Source organism: Enhydra lutris, unplaced genomic scaffold, assembly GCF_002288905.1.
Source record: "Enhydra lutris kenyoni isolate GAN:26980312 unplaced genomic scaffold, ASM228890v2 scaffoldscaffold1, whole genome shotgun sequence".
NCBI classification, from domain to species: domain Eukaryota; kingdom Metazoa; phylum Chordata; class Mammalia; order Carnivora; family Mustelidae; genus Enhydra; species Enhydra lutris.
In genome coordinates, this window is record NW_019154085.1 from 62,639,107 (window position 1) to 62,662,891 (window position 23,785).

The 23,785-nt window shown below is 35.1% G+C and overlaps 1 protein-coding gene across 1 annotated transcript in view; it reads left to right on the forward strand.

Moving 5' to 3' along the window:
- Positions 1-3,813: 3,813 nt before the first annotated feature.
- Positions 3,814-23,785, forward strand: part of LOC111157950 (cysteine and serine rich nuclear protein 3) — a 150,915-nt gene continuing 130,943 nt past the window's right edge. The window contains exons 1-2 of the mRNA XM_022520105.1: positions 3,814-3,834; positions 8,341-8,429. Of these exons, the coding sequence (XP_022375813.1) occupies positions 8,417-8,429 (13 nt within the window). The 5' untranslated portion in view covers positions 3,814-3,834; positions 8,341-8,416. The remainder of the gene's footprint in view (positions 3,835-8,340; positions 8,430-23,785) is intronic.

Here is a 23,785-nt window from a genome sequence, read left to right on the forward strand (position 1 = left end):
CATGGGGGTTGTGGATCTGGAATAAGAAAGGCACAGAGAATGAAGTGCTCTTCCTGTCCAAATATATGAGGGACTAGATGATACTAACGTGCTGTGTCACTGGTGGTATTAATGTTTGTCATTTGGTTAAGATGATATCTGCTAAGTTTCTCCAACTTATCATTAGTTTTTTTTTTTTTCTTTTTTCCATATTTTATTCTTTGGAAGCAATTTATTTAAATACAGCTCACACTTAAGGTGGGAGTGAGGATCAAACTCCACTTCCTGAAAAAGGATCTACGTATATATTTTGGAATACTTGTAAGAAAGATTTGTTCCTTCTTCCCTACTTATTTATTTATTTACATGAGTATAGACTCATAGATATTTATTTTATTTCTTGGTTATAATCTAATACTGTCATTATTATTATTATTACTGTTATTATTATTATTTGCTTAAACTATTCCAACTTTGGTCATTGAAAGTTCTTTCAGGTTTATTCTTTTATCTTTTTGACATGCCTGTGCCTGTTTTTTCTTTCTCTTCCTTTCTTTCCATCACCATAAGATGCTTCAAGTTCATTTTTTGTTTTCCTTGCCTGAGTCCTAGAATCAGCCATTTCTCTAGGAGCTATGTTTTTATTATAAGTCACTGGGTAAATACGGATGTCATTTGCTGCACTGGGAAAGACTGGAGTAGGAGGAGGAGGAGGAGGAAGCCTGGAGTATGTTATTTTCTTTCTTTCTCTCCCTTCCATCTTTCCTTCCTTCGTTCTTTCCTTTATTTCTTCCTTCCTTTCTTTTTATTATCATTATTACTATTATTACTATTATATTAACATGTTAACTTTCAAAAGCATATTAGCCATTCAAGCAGAGCTGTGGAATAGACTGGATATCAGAATCTATAGCCCAGAGAAGGGGTTCAAGCTAAAAGCTAAATTGGGGATTCATTAATAAATGGTGGTATTTAAAGACATAGAACTGGATCTGCTTTTGTAAGAAAGAGTCAAATAGAGAAGAAATATCACATCTCAATCTACTAAAGGATTTCAGCGTCAGGAAGATGAGAAGAAATTAGGCAAAGAGATTAAGAAAGGGCAGCAGATGAGGTAGGAGAAAAGCCTACTTCGTGTATGATATCCTAGAAGCCAAGTTAAAAAAAAAAAAAAAAAAGTGATTATCTGAATCAAACTCTCTTGAGAGAAAATTTACCATTTGGTTTGTCAATATCTGAGTTCACTGCTGACCATGGGAAGTGCTACTTCAGTGGAGTTGTAAAAATGAAGCCTAATTTGGAGGCGTTCAATACTTCTCTGGGGAAGTTGCTATTAAATGGAATTGAGAAATAAAGTGATGAGATGGGGAACTGATGTAAAGGGATTTTTTTAAATTAAGTTTTTAATTTTATTCCAGAATAGGTAACATACAGTGTAATATTAGTTTCAGATGTACAGCGATTTAACAATTCTATACATTACTCAGTGCTCATCAAGATCAGTGCACTATTAATCCCCTCCACCTATTTCGCTCATCTCCCACCCACCTTTCTTCTGGTAACCATCTGTTCTCTATAGTCAAGAGTCTGTTTCCTGGTTTTTCTCTCCCTCTTTTCCTTTGCTCGTTTGTTTTGTTTCTTAAATTCCTCATATGAGTGAAACATCTGGTATTTGTCTTTTTCTGACTGACTTATTTCATTTAGCACAATACTCTCTAATTCCATCCATGTTGTAAATGGCAAGATTTCATTCCTTTTTATGGTTGAATCATATTCTACTGTGTATATATACCACATTTTCTTTATCCATTCATTTTTGATGGACACTTTGACTGCTTCTGTAATTTAGTCATTGTAAATAATGCTGCAATATCGGGGTGTATGTATCCTTTTGAATTAGTGTTTTTGTATTTTTTTGGGGTAGTGCAATTACTGGCTTGTAGGATAGTTCTGTTTTTAACTTGCTGAGGAATCTCCATACTGTTTTCCATGGTGCCTATACTACTTTGCCTTCTCACCAACAGTGCATAAGTGTTCCTTTTCCCCTCATCCTTTCCAACACTTGTTGTTTCTTGTGTTTTTGATTTTAGCCATTCTGACAGGTGTGAGGTCATATCTCATTGTGGTTTTCATTTGCATTTCCCTGATGATGAATGATGTTGAGCATCTTTTCATGTGTCTGCCAACCTTCTGGATGTCTTCTTTGGAGAAATGTCTGTTCATGTTTTCTGTCCATTTTTAAATTGGATTGTTTTTTGGGTGTTGATTTTATCAGTTTTTTAAGTATATTTTGGATACTAATCCTTTTTTGGATATGTCATTTGCAAATATCTCCTCTCATTTGGTAAGGTGACTTTTAGTTTTGTTGATTGTTTCCTTTGCTGTACAGAAGCTTTTTATTTTGATGTAGTCTCATTTTATTTTTGCTTTTTATTTTCTTAGCTTTGTAATTAGAAAAATAGTGCTGCAACTGATCTCAGAGAAATTACTGCCTGTGCTCTCTTCTAGGATTTTTATAGTTTCAGTTTTCACAGTTAAGTGTTCAATCCACTTTGGGTTTATTTGTGTGTATACTGTAAAAAAGTAGTACAGTTTCCTTCTTTTGCCTGTAGCTGTCCAGTTTTCCAGGCACCATTGGTTGAAGAGACTTCTTTTTTCCATTGTATATTCCTTTCCTCCTTTGTTGAAATTAATTGACCATATAACTGTGGGCTTATTTCTGGATTTTCTTTTTCCTTTTTTTTTTTAAAGATTTTATTTATTTATTTATTTGTAGATCACAAGTAGGCAGAGAAGAAGGGAGAGAGGGGGAAACAGGCTCCCTGCTGAGCAGAGAGCCCGATGTGGGGCATGATCCCAAGACCCTGAGATCATGACCTGAGCTGAAGGCAGAGGCTTAACTCACTGAGCCACCCAGGCGCCCCATGGATTTTCTATTCTATTCCATTGACCTATGTCTGTTTTTGTGCCAGTACTATATTGTTTTTATTACAATAGCTTTGTAACATAATATGGAGTCCAGAATTGTGATATCTCCAGTTCTGTTTTTTTATTTCAAGATTGCTTTGCCTATTTGGGGTCTTAGCGGTTCCATACTCATTTAGGATTGCTTGTTCCAGTTCTGTGAAAAATGCTGTAGGTATTTTGATAGGGATTGCATAAAATGTGTAGATTGCTTTTGGTAGTATATACACTTGAACAGTATTTGTTCTTCCAACCATGAGCATGGAATGTCTTTCAATTTCTATGTGTCATCTTTAGTTTCTTTCATCAGTGTTTTATAGTTTTCAGATTACAGGTCTTTCACCTCTTTGGTTAAGTTTGCAGACAGATGGGACTAATCCAGTAAAATGGGAGGGAAGGGGGAATGGTGATGCAGGAACATGAGGGAATAACTGAAGCAGCAAAGACCTAAAATTGGTGAGAGGAAATAGAATCCAAGAGAAAGGATTGATCTTAGGTGGGAGAGAAGTTTCTCCATTATAAGAGGATTGAAGGCTGACTATATGGGTATAAATATCAAGAGTATGTAGGATATAGATAAGAAGAGGAAATTAAATCATTCTTCCAATTTTCTTAGAAGCAGTATCATAAACTGAGAGGGGGAGATGGGAAGAAATGTTGGAGAGTTGCAAAGAAGCAAAGGTGCTTCTGTTGGCGGTGTCATTGGGTTGAAGTCTGTGATCATATATCAATAGTCTTGCCAGGGATGCAGTATCCTACATTTTCTCTAATCATAGTAATCTGTTCAGTGACTACTGGTAGTTTCATAGTAGGAGAGCTGAATTTAACCAAGTGATTTTTTTTTTTTTTTTCATCACGCTGATCCGAAGAGGAGAGAGAAAAGTCCTGGAGGTGAGTCTATATGAAAGGATAGTCTACCATGTTGAATAACAGACCCTACACTGGGTGAGTGGCAAGTGTGAACATGAGTGGGGGGAGTGAAAAATATGTAAAGGTTGAGAAACACCTTTGGTGGTGGAGTGTGTGCTCTAAGCAACTTGCAACCTTTTGTTATAAAGGTTCATTAAGGCTTCCCTGTAACCTGTTAACCCTAACTGCCCCTGTGATCATAGAGCCTGAAACACCTTTTTAATCTCTTTTAATCTGTTTTACCAAATTTGTATGTCTTTTTGGGTCAATTTCACTAATTGGAAATTTTCTGGAAAACTATGTAATTCTTTAGGTTTTAAAATTTTTACCTAAATTTTTACCTAGATTTTCTTACAATTTTTGCAAATTTCCCATAATTATCATTATATCTTTCTCCATGTGTTAAACAGTGATCCATCTGAACAGTTCTAAAGAAATGTGTGTAAACTTCCGAGCACAGCTGACTGAGTGGAAGATTCCCATGGTGACTACCTGATACATAAACAGCCCAATTAGGACTGATTTAATTTGTTTTGATAACTCTTATCCACTTTACTGAAATGGAATGACTTAAGTGTTATCATTTTAGGAAACTTTTTTGGACACGTGATACTACCTTATTATAGTTCAACACATGTTAGGAAGCACTGAAATTCACTTTTTGTTGTTTGGTAAATGAGTAGATGCTGCATGGGTTTTGATAACTGTACTTCAACATGTGTTTGTGAAGACACGAAATTAGAGTGATATTGTTACTTAAAGAATTCTAAGTAGAATCAATGTGTCTCTCCATGGGGTTTTGTTCTTTTGGAAAGATAGCTTCAAACTTTACATGGCAGATTGGTCTTTCCTGCTAGATTCTTCTGCCCTAGGCCCTTTGTGTCAAGAAGCAGTCCTTCAGAGAGAATGATGCTTTTGCTGGTTGCCGGCATATTAATTATGCAATACTATATTTTAAGATGCAGTTGCAAATGCAATTAAACTATTGCACTGAACTTATAAGTCTTATTGTCACCTTAGAAATAGGGAAGAGCAAATTCACATTTCTTCACTTGTGTTCACAAAGTGACATTTCCTTTTGACATACTGAAACTGACATGAAGCAGGCTTCCAGACATGAAGAAATGGTTGGTTTGGGGGTCCAAATTCTGTGATCCTGAGAGGGTTAAGTTTATTCTCAAAAACTTGGCATTTGGAAGAGTTTTTTTTTGAAGAGAGGAACAAGGTAAGAGTGTCTTAAGCAAGTTATATTTACTTATAGTTAATCAATGAATCATCCATTACAAATAATACAAGCTGATCTGATAGCTCAGTTAAGGCTACTACTGAGATGTGACCTTCAGTAACCTCAGTGAAGTCTGCCATGACTATTGATTGAAACACCAACATGAGCTTTGTGCCTCACTGACCTACTAAAGGTGCCCTTTAGAGAAAATGTTGACAAACACGGGAGAGTGCTTTTACCCTTGCCACTACATATGGCTGCTGGGATTGGTAGGATGGTTTGCAGTAATGTCCTCGGGCAACCTGAAAACTAAGGAACCTGACACAAGGAGAGGTGGTACTCACCATTCCCTCTAGCTCCGCAAGATTGCAGAAATTTCTAAAAGTGAAAAACTAGGTCTCAGAAAATTTCTTAATTGAATCCCAGGTATTAGAAAAGATCAGATGTGAATCATGAATGTTAGGTACACATTCCTAAATGATAACATGGTTTTATGTCAATATTATTTTTCATAGAACTTATAAACCGGGGTTCTTTAGATGACCACCACAAATATTTATGAAGACAAATCATGTTGCATTTACTTTAGTGTACATGTTCCTAGTCTTCCATAAACTTCACTCTCCTTGAATATTTTACTTAGTGCCTGGGATGGTTATATTTATCCACAAATCAGTCCCAGATGTCACTTGACACTGCTAAGGCCATCCGTAGGACTGGGATCCAACCCTAGTACAACTTTAACAGGGTATGCTAGGGGTGTTCACCTTGGGTTGTGATTTTTCAAAGACATAGCATTTCAGGAAAATGGCAGTCTCTACCAAACTTGTGAACATCACCACTGTTGTGCCCAGAGGGCTTGCAGAGGAAGAGTAACAGCCCCTGGATCTTTCTGAGATACGTTACTTAGGGATTATTCCTTTACAAATTTGCCTGGGTCTCAGGGTGAGTGCTATTGATCCACAGATCTTAGCACAACTCTTCAAATTCTCTCTCTCACGTAAGTGCACACATACTTCCTTACACAGTGTCATACAGCCCATGTCCCCAGGTCACATCCAGCGAACAAAGGTGCGGTGTTGGAATGGTTTCCTGCGATAACTATTGCATGTTGCACCCAGAATTAGCACTGATCCTCAGATGCCCAATCTTGGAAATTCACATTGAAAATTACTTGCTCTTCCAGAATTATTTTTCTTTTGTGATGAACTCCTCCCAGGGGCTTGACTGGCCTCAGTTTGGGTCAATCCTGTCCGTCAAATATATGCTTATTTATTTGACTTTCAAACAGGTCAAAGTTTGGGTTCCTTTTTTCCATTACCAAGGGTCCTTTGTCCTCTTTTTAAATTATAGGGTAATTGCAGGTGTGTAAATTTAAATACTTTTGCTTTTCTCAATAGACAACCCTCAATGACTATAAAAAGTCTTTTATTTGGTTGTAAAATACAATATGTTTTCAATTCCAGTTTTAACAATATTGGTCAAAAAATACTTCGTCTCTTACTTCAGAGTTATCTACATGTCAAATACATAGCAATAAGTTTTCATACTTATAAAATAGGGAGACTGAACCAGGTCACAGTTTCCCCATTTTTTTAAGAACAGTAAATAAAGTTTTTATTTTTAGGATAAAATCTTGAACAATACCTCAATAAATAAAAATGACACTTAAATACTATGGAATTCATTTTCATTAACAAGAAAGTTTGAGTTGAGATTATGAATGACATTTATAGACATACTCAACTCAGCATCTAACCTATTTTTGGTGCTTTGTTTTAATTGCAAATAATTTTTAAAGTCTTTATTCAGTGGACATACTACAAACTGGTAGATCTGTTAATATACTTATTGTTTTTAAATTACTCGACCTGCAATCTTAGAATATGTATATAGGTATATATGTATATATCATTAACAGAAGACAGAAAAAGTTGTACTCTGAAATATTCCTCAAAATGAGTGCAACAGGTGATAAAAGTAATTGTTTCAGTGTTCTTTAGTATGTCATCATTTGAGGGTATAATGTTCGCAACAGAGTTTAAGATATTTAAAATTATACTTAAAACAATTTTAAATCAATGTCTCCAGAATTTCTCAAGTTCTTCTGCTGAATCTACACTTCATCAGAACCAAGCTATACCCAATAACCTCTGCTTAACTCTGTAATTCTGACCATAATTTGATAACACTTGTGAGTGAGTACCGTGGATATTCTAGTCTGTTCTAAATCGATGGATACACACAGATGTACATAAAGTTAAAGGAAGAAAGAGGCTCCCAGAGATACAGTGTTCCTGTGATCTTTTTTTTTTTCCCTTAAAGATTTTTATGTTTTAAGCTTGTCTGAAAAACATCAGCCCATGTCGTTTGCTCGGGCTATTTCTTCATTCAAGTAACTCATGTACGGTATTTCCATACTACCTATTTTCATTGGCAATGGTCTATGATGGTTCATTTCTGGCTGTTGTGGAAATACTAAATGAACCACCCTTCACAAACTTCTCTACCCCATCTTTAAGGAAAACTTTTACATTTGTATATGACATAATGATTTACTTCAGCATGTTAGAAGGGAAGGTTCATTAATTCTTTAGAGAAAGTGATTATATACATTTTAGTTTGAGAAAAATACGAGTGTATAATTATTGTGAGAATTTCATTACCTTTTAAAATTATGGCACTAAAAATTTTGAATAATGGCACTATAGTTTTAAAAATAAGATTTTTCTTAAAGCATGTTTCTTTTAAAGAATAATTTGTTTAAATTATTTTCTTAAAGCCTAAGGTATCTTCAAACCAGGACATATAACTGTTTGAATTAATTTTATTATTAAATAGTTTCCTTTAAACAAATAAAAAAACATAATAAATATTCATTGTGATTGCTACCAACTATATAGCTATGACATTCTGGTTGATTTTCCTGGATTCTTATGTGTCTTGAAGATATGAATCTCCTGGAAACCAGAAAGTTATTGAATCTAGTGTAATGGTGATTAACAAGATGGAATATCTTTAACTTCTTACACATAGTAAAATTAGTTTATTGATTAGAAATTTGCTACTTTCTTCTAGGATGGATATTGTTTCTGCTAAATTATATACACTGTGAATATTGAGTTCTATATTTAATGCCTTGTTTGTATTCTAGGATTCCTATTGATTTTCCTGTGTCACGTTATATTTATATCATGTAGCTAGCTGTACTTTTTGCAAATATAACCTTATATGACATATTGAGGTATGTTTTCTTTTTTAAGGAAAAAATAAGGAGATATCAACAGACTGAAAACATGTTTTCAGAAGCATAGAGTCTTCAGGAAGATCCTGGAGTTCATGAGATCTCAAGGTTAGCAGTTCACATATTATTATTTTCATGCTTTTACAAATCTGAGATATAAACTGTTCCAAGTTCTTCCTGCTAATGTATAATTGGATTCTAAGGACACACAGTTACTTAAAATACATATTTTAACAAGATCTCTTCAAAATTTTTTAAAAAATTCATTTATACCAGAAATAATAATGTTTAGTTTAATCGGGGATGGTAAAAAGAAAATATTGTTTCAGTAGAAAACCATTGGTTATTAAAATTTGCTTTGCTTTTACAAAGGATAGCACGTTAAGATACAAAAAAATAAATATTTGGCATCCTTATAAAATTTTATTTATGATTTGTTAAGAAATGTACACCTACTTTGGAAATTTTTCATTTATTTTGTATCTTTGGCTGCAATGTATATGTATATACACAAATAGTTTAGAAGGATAGCTGATTATCATTCCTTCTACAATCCTTTGAATCCCACTCTCTGACTTTCCCTAAGCACAATCAAATAAATTATGTTTTTGTTGGAAAATGTGGTCTCAATAAAATGACAATTCATATGAATAAACGGAAACATATTTGAGGACCCTTTCTATCTTGTGTAAAGTCCTAAGTCTGGAAAAGCAAAGCAAAATAAAATAGCTTATTAAACAACTTACTATAATAATAGCCTAATGTAAAATGTTCATTTGGAAGTTTCAATTAGAATGTAGGTTGAAATAGTATTTCATGGGATAGCTTGAGAAAGTGGATGATTTCTGCCTTTTTTATTTTGTAGGACCCAATATCAAATATTCGTAATTTAAGATGAAAAGTATTACTGATCTTTTATTATGATTGCCTTAGTCACTGTTTTCTTCTACATCTTCTACATCTTTTCCTCATTCATCCAAGGATATATTTGTTCAAAATTTATTTAGGACTTACTGTATGCACTGCAATGGGTGAAGTGCTTTGGTTGTTTCAAAATGAGTAAGATACGGTTCCTGTTCTCAAGAATTGCCCAACCAATATGTTACTCAGAAACTAATTTTATTATTAACACAAACAACAGATAATTAAAAAGACAAACAGATTTAAAAAGGAATGTAATGAATTCTAAAATGCAATGAGAATTATTTGGGGATTATTCATATTTTCACTTTATGGCTTTTACTAACCTAACATAGTGAAAGTTTATACCAATGGGATTGTTGTTACTCTATTCCAACCCACACTGGATAGATGTTTTAAAAAAATAGCTCCTCAAGTATAACACAAGTAATATGAGACTTTAAAAAAGAAGCTTCTTTTTTGCTACAGCTGCAAATTTAATGCTGTAGAAAGTCGTTATGCAAACACCCATGAAAAGAACAAAGGTGAGCATTACCTACTTGGTGTTCTTTTTTTTATTCCAGTACATTTGACTTCTTTTATTTTTTATTTATTTTTTTTATTTTTTTTATTTGACAGACAGACACAAGTAGGCAGAGAGGCAGGCAGAGAGAGAGGGGAGGAGGAGGCAGGCTCCCGCTGAGCAGAAAGCCCGATGCGGGACTCGATCCCAGGACCCTGAGATCATGACCTGAGCCGAAGGCAGAGGCTTTAACCACTGAGCCACCCAGGTGCCCCTTGACTTCTTTATTAAGAGAATTAAATCATTTCCCCAATGACCTAGAAAGGCATATATGTAGGTTTGAAAAGGATTGATCCCCATAAACCCACATGTAAATAGTAGTTGGATGAGTAAAGAATTTGCAGTGGTGTGGGAGTCTAGACTGCTTGAAATGGCATTGTGCAGCACTGTACTCCTCACAAAAAGCTTTTTAAGAAGGTGATATGGGAAGATGTTAAAACAGATTAAGTCATTAAAAATAGTAAAATCGTTTTTTGAAAAGTCAGTGAGGACATCTCTTGCTTAATTGTGCCCTTAGACAAGTGGTTGGATTAATTTATATAACAACCACAATTATTCAACAAGTATTTATTTATCAAGTGCCTACTAGGTGCATGTGAGCAGCAACAGTGAATAGAATACACCAATAGGTATTAATTCTTCTTTAAATGTTTGGTAGAATTCCGCTGGGGCTGTCTGGCCCTGGGCTCTTGTTTGTTGGGAGATTTTTGATGACAGCTTCAATCTCTTACTGGTTATGGGTTTGTTCAGGTTTTCTATTTCTTCCTGGTTTGGTTTTGGTAGTTTATATGTCTCTAGGAATGCATCCATTTCTTCCAGATTACCAAATTTGCTGGTGTATAGTTGCTCATAACATGTTCTTATAATTGTTTGTATTTTTTTGGCGTTGGATGTGATCTCTCCTCTTCATGATTTTATTAATTTGGGTCCTTTCTTTTTTCTTTTTGATTAGTCTGGCCAGGGGTTTATCAATCTTTAAATTCTTTCAAAGAACCAGCTCCTAGTTTTGTTGATGTGTTCTGCTGTTCTTTTGGTTTTTATTTCATTGATTTCTGCTCATCTTTATTATTTCTCTTCTCCTGCTGGGTTTAGGCTTCATTTGCTGTTCTTTCTCCAGCTCCTTCAGGTGTAGGGTTAAGCTGTGTATTTGAGACCTTTCTTATTTCTTAAGAAAGGCTTGTATTGCTATATATTTTCCTCTTAGGACCACCTTTGCTGTGTCCCAAAGATTTTGAACAGTTGTGTTTTCATTTTCATTTGTTTCCATGAAGTTTTTAAATTCTTCTTTAATTTCCTGGTTGACCCATTCACTCTTTAGTAGATGCTCCTTAGCCTCCATGTATTTGAGTTCTTTCCAACTTTCTTCTTGTGGTTGAGTTCTAGTTTCAAAGTATTGTGGTCTGAAAATATGCAGGGAATGGTCCCAGTCTATTGGTACTGGTTGAGACCTGAATGTCCAATGGAAAAAAGATAGTCTCTTCAACAAATGGTGTTAGGAAAATTGGATAGCCACATGCAAAAGAATGAAACTGGACCATTTCCTTACACAACACACAAAAATAGACCCAAAATTGATGAAAGACATAAATGTGAGACAGGAATCCATCAAAATTCTTGAGGAGGACACAGACAACAACCTCTTCAACCTCAGCCGCAGCAACTTCTTCCTAGAAACATTGCCAAAGACAAGGGAAGCAAAGGCAAAAATGAACTATTGGGACTTCATCAAGATCTCAAGCTTTTGCACAGCAAAGGAAACAGTCAACAAAACCAAAAGACAACCAACAGAAGGAGAGAAGATACTTGCAAATGGCATATCAGATAAAGAGCTAGTATCCAAAATCTGTAAAGAACTTATCAAACTCAAAACCCAAAGAACAAATAATCCAATCAAGAAATGGGCAGAAGACATGAACAGACATTTCTGCAAAGACATCCAAATGGCCAACAGACACATGAAAAAGTGCTCAACATCACTCAGCATCAGAGAAATGCTAATCAAAACCCCTCACACCAGTGAGGCTAAATGAAGCTAAAGAATAGCTAAAATAAATCAGTCAGGAAATGACAGGAGTTGGTGAGGATGCAGAGAAAGGGGAACCCTCCTGCATTGTTGGTGGGAATAAAAGCTGGTGCAGCCACTCCAGAAAACAGTATAGAGGTTCCTCAAAAAGTTGAAAATAGAGCTATCCTATGACCCAGCAATTGCACTACTGGGTATTTACCCTAAAGATACAAATGTAGTAATCCGAAGGGGCACATGCACCTGAATGTTTATAGCAGCAATGTCCACAATAGCCAAACTATGGAAAGAATCTAGATGTCCATCAACAGATGAATGGATAAAGAAGATGTGGTATATATGTATACAATGGAATGCTATGCAGCCATCAAAAGAAATGAAATCTTGCCATCTGCAGTGATGTGGATGAAACTAGAGGGTATTATGCTAAGTGAAATAAGTCAATCAGAGAAAGACAATTACCATATGATCAGTGATATGAGGAAATTTAGAGGCAGGGCAGGGGATCTTGAGGGGAAGGGAGGGAAAAGTGAAAGAAGATGGGACTGGGGAGGGAGACAAACCATAAGAGACTCTTAATCTTGGGAAACAAACTGAGGGTTGCTGGAGGGGAGGGGGTTGGGGGGGTAATGTGGGTGGGTGGTGGACACTGGGGAGGGTGTGTGCTATGGTGAGTGCTATGAATTGTATAAGACTGTTGACACAGACCTGTACCCCTGAAACAAATAATACATTATATATTAATTAAAAAATAAAATAAAATTAAATTAAAATAAAAGACTTTGGTAGGGAAAAAAAAGAATACACCAAATCCTTGCCTCTGTGGAAATTATATTCTAGAGGGTGAAAATATATAAGCAATAAAAAAATTAATTATATATTATGTTACGTGGTTAGAGTGCTATGAAGAGAAAGAAAACAGGAAAGTGAATAGATAATGGAGAGGGATGCAATTTAAAATAAGCCCCGTGACTTAGTATTGCATAATTTACACAAAAGAGAGAGATACTAGCTTTGCCCAAATAGTGCCAACTGAGAATGAATATGATGAAATACGACACCTACTAATAAGTATTCCAAATCACCATTTGTTAAAGTAAATGTTGTTAATGTATATAAAATAATGAGTATGTGTCTTCCTTAATTTAACCAGAAGGAAAAGATGTATTTTTAAAATGATAATACACTTACTATATGTACATAAAATGTGGTCAAAATGTTTGCAATAAGGAAAGGTATAATTGAACATGGATTAGTCTAATCACTTACTAAAGGGGTGAAGACTATAACTATTTATCTGTGTATGGGAGAAAATTAATCAAATTTTTTTAATTGAATAAATATTATGAACTTAAAAGTAGTTATAGGTATCTATGACAATACATATAGATGACACATAGTGTTAAAAAGTTCTATATAATTATCTTTCTGTTGTTTCATTATCAGTCTTCTTATCATTTTAGGAGAGCTCTAAGTACTGGGACTATAGATAGAAGGGAGTTATTTAAGTACCATCTCATTCCCATAGTACTAATTTTTTAAAGGACACATGTCTTCTTTTGTACATTTAATAGAAGATACATGAAGATTTGAAAATTAAATTAATCTATTTGTGATCACCAGCAAATGAGTCATCAAGTTTCTTTTGATGGTGATCTGGTTGGAATTTTTCTGTGAAACGTTAAGAAACATAAAATACAGAGCACAGGAATCTGGAGGTGTGTATGGTCCAGATGACCTGGGCATTTTTTGCAACCCATCTGAACTATAGATGACCAGGGGTAGAATTTAGTGATTCATTAGTTGTTTATAACAAGAACTTCTCATGTAATGTCACTGTGTTAGAGATAAATTCTTTCCAAACCAATATTGACCTTTGTTTCATTCATTTGGAAACTTCAAAGGAAAGAGCTAGAAACTCTTTTGTTTAAGGGTAACTGAAATATGAATTTCAAAAGCAAGTGGAAAATTTAAACTCCCTTTCTTCCATCCTCCCTGTATTTGCTTTATAAAAAAGTTAAACCCAGGAATCGTTTACGAATTTGTACCACAAGTCCAGTTCCCCATGGACTGACTCTACCATCCTCTCTCAAACCACCACCCAGAAATATACATTTTTGAATCTCATGGTACCTGGCATGCTCATGCCTGGGTGGGTCTTCCTTCACCTTTCTTCAATGGTTCTCTAGATGATTTCCTACCATTCTCATTCTTCCATCAGTCTTATAAATAGTTTAATCCAGGTTTCTCAACCTCATCAATATCAATATTTTGATCAGATAATTCTTCGTTGTGTGGGCAATTTTGTGCATTGTGGGATGTTCAGTAGCATCTCTGGCACAAGACACCAGGGGTACTCCACCCTCCCCAACATTGGAAAAACCAAAAATGTCTCTAGACATTGCCTAGTATCTCCTTGGGATAAAATTATCCCAAGATGAGAACCACTGATCAAATCTGAACTTCCACAACCTCAATAAACATACATTGCATATCAACCACAAAGCCTCTTAACCACCTTTAGCATCTTTCAATTAAACCTCAACCAAGACACTTGACAGCTTCTCTTATCAAAGTGAAACTCACCTCTGTCTGATCATCTGTGTGGTTTTAGTTTCCTTTTATTTGCTTACGCCTGGCCTTTTACCTAAAATAATGCCCTGTGTTATTACAAAATAATGAGTGGATATAAAGCAAGTGAGGAAAATTAGGGAAAAGGAAAAATACGGTAAAAACAAAATTAAGTCAGGAGTGATACTATGTTACAAATGACATAAGCGTTGGGGCACCTGGGTGGCTCTGTTGTTAAGCGTCTGCCTTTGGCTCAGGTCATTATCCCTGGGATAGGGGATCGACCCTGCATCTGGCTCCCTGCTGGGCCGGAAACCCGCTTCTCCCTCTCCCTCTGCCCCCGCTTGTGTTCCTTCTCTAGCTGTGTTTCTCTCTGTCAACTAAATAAATAAAATCTTTAAAAATTTATTAAAAACAAATGACATAAGCCCTTTCTTTTCCTTTTTTTCTTGGATCTCACTGAGACTTGGATCTTTCCATGTTCTCTGAGTCTTTCTTGAAATTTAGCTTGGACACCAGCAGCTTACTGTCTACATTTCTACAGCCTGTCCTTTCTCACACAGTACCTGCAACTTTCAATCCAAAGTAGGGTGTACCTTCTCTTTTACACCAAGAGTGCTCCAGGAACAAATGATTCACTCTGCAGATTTATGGTTTTCTAATCCTCAATAGAGTCCACTAATCCTTCACTCTGACCATGGTCAGCCACTATTTCAAAAGTTTATCACCCCACTCCAGCCATACAATCTCTCCCCTTCATTCTCAGTGCACCTGGTATTTTAACAAGAAAATTGAGGTCATTGTGTGGAAACTATGCCTCCTTGCAATTCCCTCCAGCTTCAAACAGCTACATCTATCAACATTCTTACTTTCTTTCCTCCAATCTTAAATGATCAGGAATCCTTCCTATTCAAGGCCAAGCCCGTGTTTGATTGTATTCCCTCTCACTGATGCTGAGGCTTTGACCATTAGTTATTTCCTTTTTGTCCTTTATCTTCAACTTTTTCTCCCTTGCTCACTCTTTTCCTTCAACCTGTATACATTCTTCAGACTTCTATCCAAAAAAGTAAGTCAGCAAACAAAAACAAACTGACCTCTCTCTTCACTAGATTTTATGGGCACTACTATTCAATTTCTGTCCTCTCCAACCCATTCAGACTCTCCACACAGCAGTCTACATTTATTATCTCTGCTTTCTAAGATCCAGTCACTCCTCAGCAAAGGGCCATCTGATTTCTAACCCCATTTAACAGAGCACGCTCTCTCTAAAGGCATAGATGACCTGGCAGCCCGTATCTTGACTGGCTCTCTCAGGGGCATTTGACACTGTTAACTTCATTTTTCTGCTTCCACATCCTGGACTGTTGGGACAGCCCTCTCTCCTGGTTTGCCTCACACCTCGTAGACCCTTAGGGAAAGGCCCCTTTGACAGGTTCTGTGTTCCGCATTCTCTCACAAAGTCTCGGAATCACAAACTCATATACTGATAGGTGACCGTAGGTAATATAAATGAGTGAAGTCAAGCTGATTTAAAACAATAAACAATGTAGAGGCCAAATAACAGGCCCAGAAACATTCTTGAAATTTGACTCTTGTTCCAATCACAGTGCTCCCCAGAGACCCACCCTGAGCTCATTGTTCATCTATCCTCTCCACTGTCCCTGATCAAGCCAGACCACCCTTTCAATTTTATTAATTATAGAGATGGCAATGACTCCAACCTTTTTATTTGATTAGGTGACAGAATTATGTATCACACACACATGTCTACAAGATATCAATGCCTAACAAGGACACATACACAAATCATCAGAGCAATGAAATGGAGTAGGAAGTTCAAAAATAGACACTGTATACATGCAATCATAAAATGCAACAAAGAAATAATCATAAGTCAGTGGAGAGTCCCTTCAAGGAAATGCTATTAACACCCCAAGTGTCTGCTGAAGAGGATGTTTCAGATGGGGGAGGGGGAATACAGCAGAGAAGGACAAGAGCTTATTGATTAGAAGGTACTAGAATAATTTAACTACTTGGGGAAAAATAAAGTGTGGGCTACACATCATATCATATTAAAAAGATATTATTTTAAAGTATTTTAAATTATGTATTTTTCAACATTTAAAATATTAAACATTACATGTAATGTTTAATGTTAATGTTAATTCAATGGCTTTCAGATATTTATGTACCTTTGGTTTAAGAAAGCATTTAAATACTATAAAAAAGCAAAGAAAAATGAGAAATCATTTATTTAGCTTTATATTTATATAAAGTAAAATTCACTCTTTTTGGTTATAGTTTCATGAGATTTGGTAATTACACCGAGTCTTGTAATCTTTACCACAGTCAAGATACAGAACAGTTCTGTCATCCCCAAAGTAACCTTGAGCTGCTCCTTGCCAACTCCACGCTCCCCCTGAAATCCCTGGCAACTGATCTTCTCTGTGTCACTATAGTTTTGCCTTTTCCAGAATATCAGATCAATAGAAATATGCAGCATGTAATCTTCCACATCTGGTCTTTTTCAGTTATCATAATGCATTTGAGATTCATTCATGCTGTTACGTGTATCAATAGTTTGTCCCCCGTTATTGCTTAGTATTGTATTGTCTGCATGTACCACAGTTTGTTTATCCATTCACCCACTGAAGGACACTTGGTTGTTTAGTTCTTGATGTTTTGAATTGACCTGTAGTAACCATCCATGTAGACATTTTTGTGAGAAACTATGTTTTCATTTATCAGGAGTACATACCCTGGTGAGATTGTGTATCACATGTTAAGTGTATGTTTAACTTTCTAAGACACCATAAAACGCTTTTCTGGAATGGCTTATACCACCTTGCATTTCTACCAACAACGTATGAACATTCACTTTGCTCCACGCCTTCAGCAACATTTGATGTTATCAGTTTTTATTTTATTTCAACCATTGTAATTGTCATGGTGGTTTTTAATTTTCAGGTCTTTAAGGAATAATAATACGAGCAATTTTCCTTGTGCTTATTCACCACCTATGCCTTTATGAAGTGTGTGTTCAAATGTTTTGTCCAACTTCTCAAAAAGACTGTTTTTTTAAAGCAGTTTATTTAGATTCACAGCAAAATTGAGAAGAAGATAGGAAATTTTACAAATATTCCCTGCCTTGACATGTGTACAGTCTCCCCCATTATTAACAGCCTCTACCAGAGTGAGACATTTGTCATAATGGATGAACCTCCATTGACACATTCTAATCACTCTAAGTTCAGAGTTCACGTTAGGTTTCATTCCTGGTGTTGTATATTCAGCGGGCTTGGACAAATGTATAATGCCACCATTGTAGTGTATTTTCATTGTATCATCCTTGTAGAGTATTCTCACTGTCCCGAAAGCCTTTTGTGCTCCACCTATTCATCTTTTCTCTCTACCCCCACAATCCCCTCACAACTAATGTTTTTACTGTCTCCGTAGTTTTGTCCTTTTCAGAATGTTATATAGTTGGAATCATATAGTATGTAGACTTCTCAGATTGACTTTTTTCACTTTGTAATATGTTTTTAAGTTTTCTCCATGTCTTTTCTGTGGCTTGATAATCCATTCCCTTTTAGCACTAAAAAATATTTCATGGTCTGGATGTATCACACTATATATTTATCCATTCACACTACCTAAGGACATCTTGGTTGCATCTAAGTTTTGGCAGTTAGGAACAAATCCCCTAGAAACATTCATGTGCAGAACTTTTGCTTGGACCTGTTTTCAACTCCTTTAGGTAAATACCAAAGAGCATGATTGCTAAGTCATATGGTAAGAGTAGGTTTAGTTTTATAAGAACCCACCAAGCAAGGACCCCTGGGTGACTCCGTCAGTTAACCTTTGACTTTTGATTTTGGCTCAGGTCACGATCACAGGGTTCACCCAAGTGGGGTTCTGTGCTCAGCAGGGAGTCAACTTGGGATTCTCTTTCCCTCTCCCTCTGCTCCTCCCCTTAACCCACTCTCTCCCCCTCTCTCTCTCAAAAAGAAAAAAGTCCACCAAAATGTAGTGCCTATACCATTTTGCACTCCCAACAGTGAATGACAATCCTTCTTGCTTTTCATCCTCTCTAGCATTTTAGTAGTATTTTGGATTATGGCCAGGATAATAGTACCTGGTTTTAATTTGCATTTCCCTGATGACATATGATATGGAAATCTTTTCATATGCTCATTTGTCGTCTGTGTATCTTTTTTGGTGATGTGTTTGTGCAGGTCTTTGGCCATTTTTTAAATGCTTTGCTTCTTTTTGTTATGTTTTAAGAATTCTTTGTATATTTTATTTTGCTCTATTTTTATTGAGTTGCTTTCTATTGTTGAGTTTTGAGAGCTCTTCATAAATATTTTGTATAAAAATCTTTGAGGAAATGTGAAATTTATAAACTTTTCCCTTTTTATGTCTTGTTTTTTGTATTCTTTACTGTTTTGCATAGAGTGTTTTTGACTTTTATGAAGTCTTATCTATAAAATTTTTTGTTTTATGGGTTATGGTTTTGGTTTTGCATCAATAAATTCTTTGCCTAACCTAAAGTCACAAGGATTTCCCACTCTTCTTCTAAATATTTTATACTTTCACATTTTACTTTTAGGTATAGGACTAATTTTGTATAAATTTTTGAATAATGTAAAAAATTAAGGTTCAATATTTTGCATACAGACATCCAGCAGTTCTATCACCATTTTTAAAAAGACTATCTTTTCCCCATTAAATTGCCTCTGTCCCTTGGTCAAAAATAAGTCATATTTGTTTAGGTCTATCTCTGGTCTCTCTATTCTTTCCCACTGATGTATGTATTCATATGTTTCCCCATTATCACATTGTCTTGATTACTGTAGCTTTATAGTAAATCTTCAGATCAGATAGTGTGTATCCTCTTCTTTTTCAAAATTGCTTTGGTATTCTAACTCTTTGCCATGACCTATAAATTTTATCAGCTTGTTGATATCTGCAAAAAATCCTGCTGGGATGTTGATTGGAAAACTCATTGATGTATATTAGAGAATGCTCCAAATACAACTTACATAGGAAAAGACGCTTGAAAAAATATTCACAGCATATGTAAGTACAAGTGGTCAATATTATTAAAATATAGAGGGTTGTTAGATATCACTGAGAAAATATAAACTTCATTAGGATAATTGGCAAGGCATTGAGGGAACTTTTTACAAAAGGAATTCTGGTGACCTCTAAACTTGAAAAAGAAAGTGTTCAACATAACTGGTAATCAAAGACATTTGATAAATAATATTCACATAAACATATAAAACTTTGGGAAATAGTGTAACATACTGACAGAGAGCATCATTTTTAAGGTCAGACTGAACTTTGAGTTCATTTTCTACTTATCTGTGAGGTTTTAGGCAAACTTTTTTTTAAAGATTTTATTTATTTGAGAAAGAGAGAAAAAGAGCGAATGAACTCATGCATGAGTAGGAGGAGGGGCAGAAGAAGAGGAGAGAGAAAATCCAAAGCAGATTCCATGCTGACTGTGGAGCCTCATGCAGGGCTCAATCCCACAACCTTGAAATCAAGAGTCAGAAGCTTAACTGACTGAGCCACCCAGGAGCTCCAGGAGTTAGGCAAACTTTAACCTTTCTGATGTTAGATATTTTACCAGTAAAATAGATATAGAAACTGGCACATTGTAAACACACAAATGGATGCCATTATAAATATATCTAATATTGGTGAAGATGTGGAGAAATGAACCATGTCACGCTATAGGAATGGACAGGTAAATCGGTTCAATGTTTTTAGAAAGCAATTTGTTAATCTGTATAACTGGCCTTATTCTCTGTATACTCTTTGACCTAGGGATGCCAAATTTTTAAAAGCCTTGATGAAATAGTCAATTGTGAATACAGAGCTATATATACAAAATGTTCACTGAGATAATAATTAAATTAATGAGCATGAGAAACCTCTGCATGTCTGGAAATAATGAATGAATTAAATAAACTATTAAATATCCACTCAAAGTAATATTCTGAGGTGGTTAAAATGGAACACACTATATTTTATTATTGGACACCTAAGTGAAAAAGGAGGCTATAAAACAGCACTCACAGTGTGATGCCATTTATGCTCTCAAATGATGTGTAATTCAGGAGAGAGAGAATGATTATATAAATGCATATGTGGATATGTGTATGCACATGCACACACACATGTAATAAAACTGGTTATAACTGGGTGGGTAAGTGTAAAGTTAATTTATTGCCTTCCTGGTGTTTTTCAGTTATCTCCAAACTTCCCCAAAACACATCTTATTATTATAAGAAAAGTTAACTTAAATATGAAATATGAAAGGATAGAAAATCATTTACTACTATAAACTATAGAAAGATAAATAGCCAACTACTTAAAACATTATTTCATAGGTGACAGTGAAAAGTAATTACCCTTATTATTTAAGGAAATCCATAAATTAATAAGAGCATCAGTAAGACTTCATTAAAAAATGGGGTAAAAGAAATATAGTTAATTAACATATAAAGACATTTATCTTCAAAAGTACTCAAAGAAATGGGAATAAAATGTAATTTTATGCTTATCAAATGAGGAAATTTTTTTATTGCATATCTGTTTCACAGTCCTATACAATGGAAATAAGTTAGTGGCAAAATATGTCAAGAAACTTTCATATGCTTATGCTTTCTTTCTTTCTTTTTTTTTTCTTTTTTAAGATTTCTGTTTATTTATCTGACAGAGAGAGACACAGCAAGAGAGGGAACACAGTCAGGGGGAAGCGGGAGCAGAAGAAGCAGGCCTCCCGCCTAGCAGAGAGCCCGATGCAGAGCTTGATCCCATAACCCTGGGATCGTGACCTGAGCTGAAGGCAGACACTCAACAGCTGAGCCACCCAGGCACCCCTATGCTTATGCTTTCTTAACTTAAACAAACAGTAGATTTCCAGACAAGAGGAAATATATCATAGCATTATATATAATTGTTTGAAATATTGAAAATAACATACATGTTCTATATTAGGAGAATTGTTTTAAAAATTGTGGTACATCCAGAAGATACCACATTACACAGCTACTAAAATTTCATTTAGAGGAAATTTCAATGACATGAAATGTCACTAAATATGACATTTATTAGAATATGTTAGATGAGAAAAATAGGTATAAAGAAGTGGAGATAATATAAATTATATATACACAAAGGACCATTGAAGTAAATAAAGGATGGGAGAAATTAAATCAATCAAATGATTTACCAATATATTATAATAATGTAAATATTATAGTGTTTGAAATACAAAAATTTCCTTTCCAATGTAGAATGACAATGATTTGTTCTTTTTTTATTCATTTCTAAATCTTCACAATTTTTATGTAAATCTTAATTTAAAAAAGAAACTGCTTATCTCCTCCCTGGCCCAAATCTTTTCCTGCTACTGTGTTCACCATCTCAGTTATAAGTAGCTAGTCTTTGTCACATGTGTGTGGCTCATTCGGTTAAGTGACTGATTCTTGGTCCTGGCTGATGCCATGATCTCAGGGTCCTGAGATCATGTTCCATGTTGGGCTCTGTGCTCAGCGCAGTCTGATTCAGATCTCTCTCCCTCTCCCTCCCTCCAGCTTGCATGCTCGCTCTTTCTCTCTCTCTCTCGCTTTCTGTCTCTCAAATAAATAAGGAAAACCTTAAAAAGAAAAGAAAAGAAAAAAGAAGTAGCCAGTCATCTAAGTCAGGAAGCTAAAAAGTAACTAAGATTATTACTTCTTATTCACCAGCCACTTCCAGAAAATCATGCCTGATTTCTATGGAGTTTCTTCCTCATGCTGCTTTTCATTCCCTCCTGAGAGCTGCATTGTCACCGCTTTAATTCTGTGGCTCTTCCTCTCTCACCCACATAATGTGATAGCCTACTGATGAGTATCACAGGTTCTGTTTGTGCCTCTTCACATCCTTTCTCGATACAGCTGCCCAGAGGCTCAATCTGAAACAAACATCTGACCATGACCTTCAGTTACCTTCTTAAACTTCTTCAAAGATTTCCCATACATTGATAGGCTCCAAACTCTACCCCTGAGCCAGCCAGGGGCCCCATCACAATCTCCTCTTCATACAGACATGCTTAGATCTAGAGACTCTTTCAGGAAGCCTTTCTGTGTTCTAGCTCCTTGTGTTTATGTCTATCAGATAATGGCCCCTTTATTCAAATTATCTATCTACATGTTATCCTCCGCTCAAGACCAGTGAGCTCCAAAGTCTAATGCATGTATCCTCCTATGGGGTGAGCAAGATCTTTTGAGAAGAAAGTAAAAATATTAGTATTTATCTAGAATTTAAATAAAAATTTGGAAAAAAAGAGTTACATTTAACTTTGTGATTCCTATTATTTTTATTTTTCACTGAATATTATAATAAAAATTGTTGAAAAATAAAATAATCAACCAAATTGATTGAAAAAAATATAGTACCTATATTTATGATTATCATTTCTAACTTCTATGTCTAAATATTCATATAATTTAGATAATATATTTGTAGTAATATATTACACATAAATACATATACATATGTATACATTTACTACATATATGCATATATTTTGTGTGTGTGTGTGTGTGTGTGTGTGTAAAGTATATGCAAAAACTTTTTTTTTTTTACTGGTAGAGATATATAATTTAAAATGCATGAAGGCAGGGTGCCTGGATGGCTCAGTCAGTTAAGTATCTGGCTTCAGCTTGGGTCACGATCGCGGAATTCTGGGATCCAGCCCTACATGGTCTCCCTGCTCAGGGAGTCTGCTTCTCCCTCTGCACCTTACCCCACTCTCAGTCTGTCTTCATCAAATAAATACATTTTAGAAATCTTTAAAAAAAATAAAATGCAAGAAGATTGTTGCTCTGAACCTTCTCAAGAGCAAAGAATGCATTTTATTTATCCAGAGCATACAGCAAAGAGTTGGGCACATACAGACTCTCTGTGAACTTCCCTGAAATTAAAATTTTATCAAACTCCTATCCACATTTATGCAGTTAGTAGTGAAGTTATTAAAAATTTGAATTAAAGGTGGAAAATTCTCTCATTTACTAACCTGATGTGTATGACAGAATTTAAAAGAGAAAAATAGAAAGCAATAGAGGAAAAGTTCGTAGTAAAGTAATTTTCAGGATTACAAATGTTTTTAAATTATGAGCAATATAAAATTTGGGGGTTTTTTTTCAATATAAAGTTTTAATAGATGCATGCTTAGAGTATTTCAAAGGTAGTTAAAATAAAACAATGTTATAGACCAGAAGATCTATGGGGATTTATTTTAAAAAGTATACATTTTTGAAGCAAATGAAATTTTGAGGGTAGAGTATGTTTGTTGACCCCAACTCTACAAGCTCAGAACATGCAAGTCCT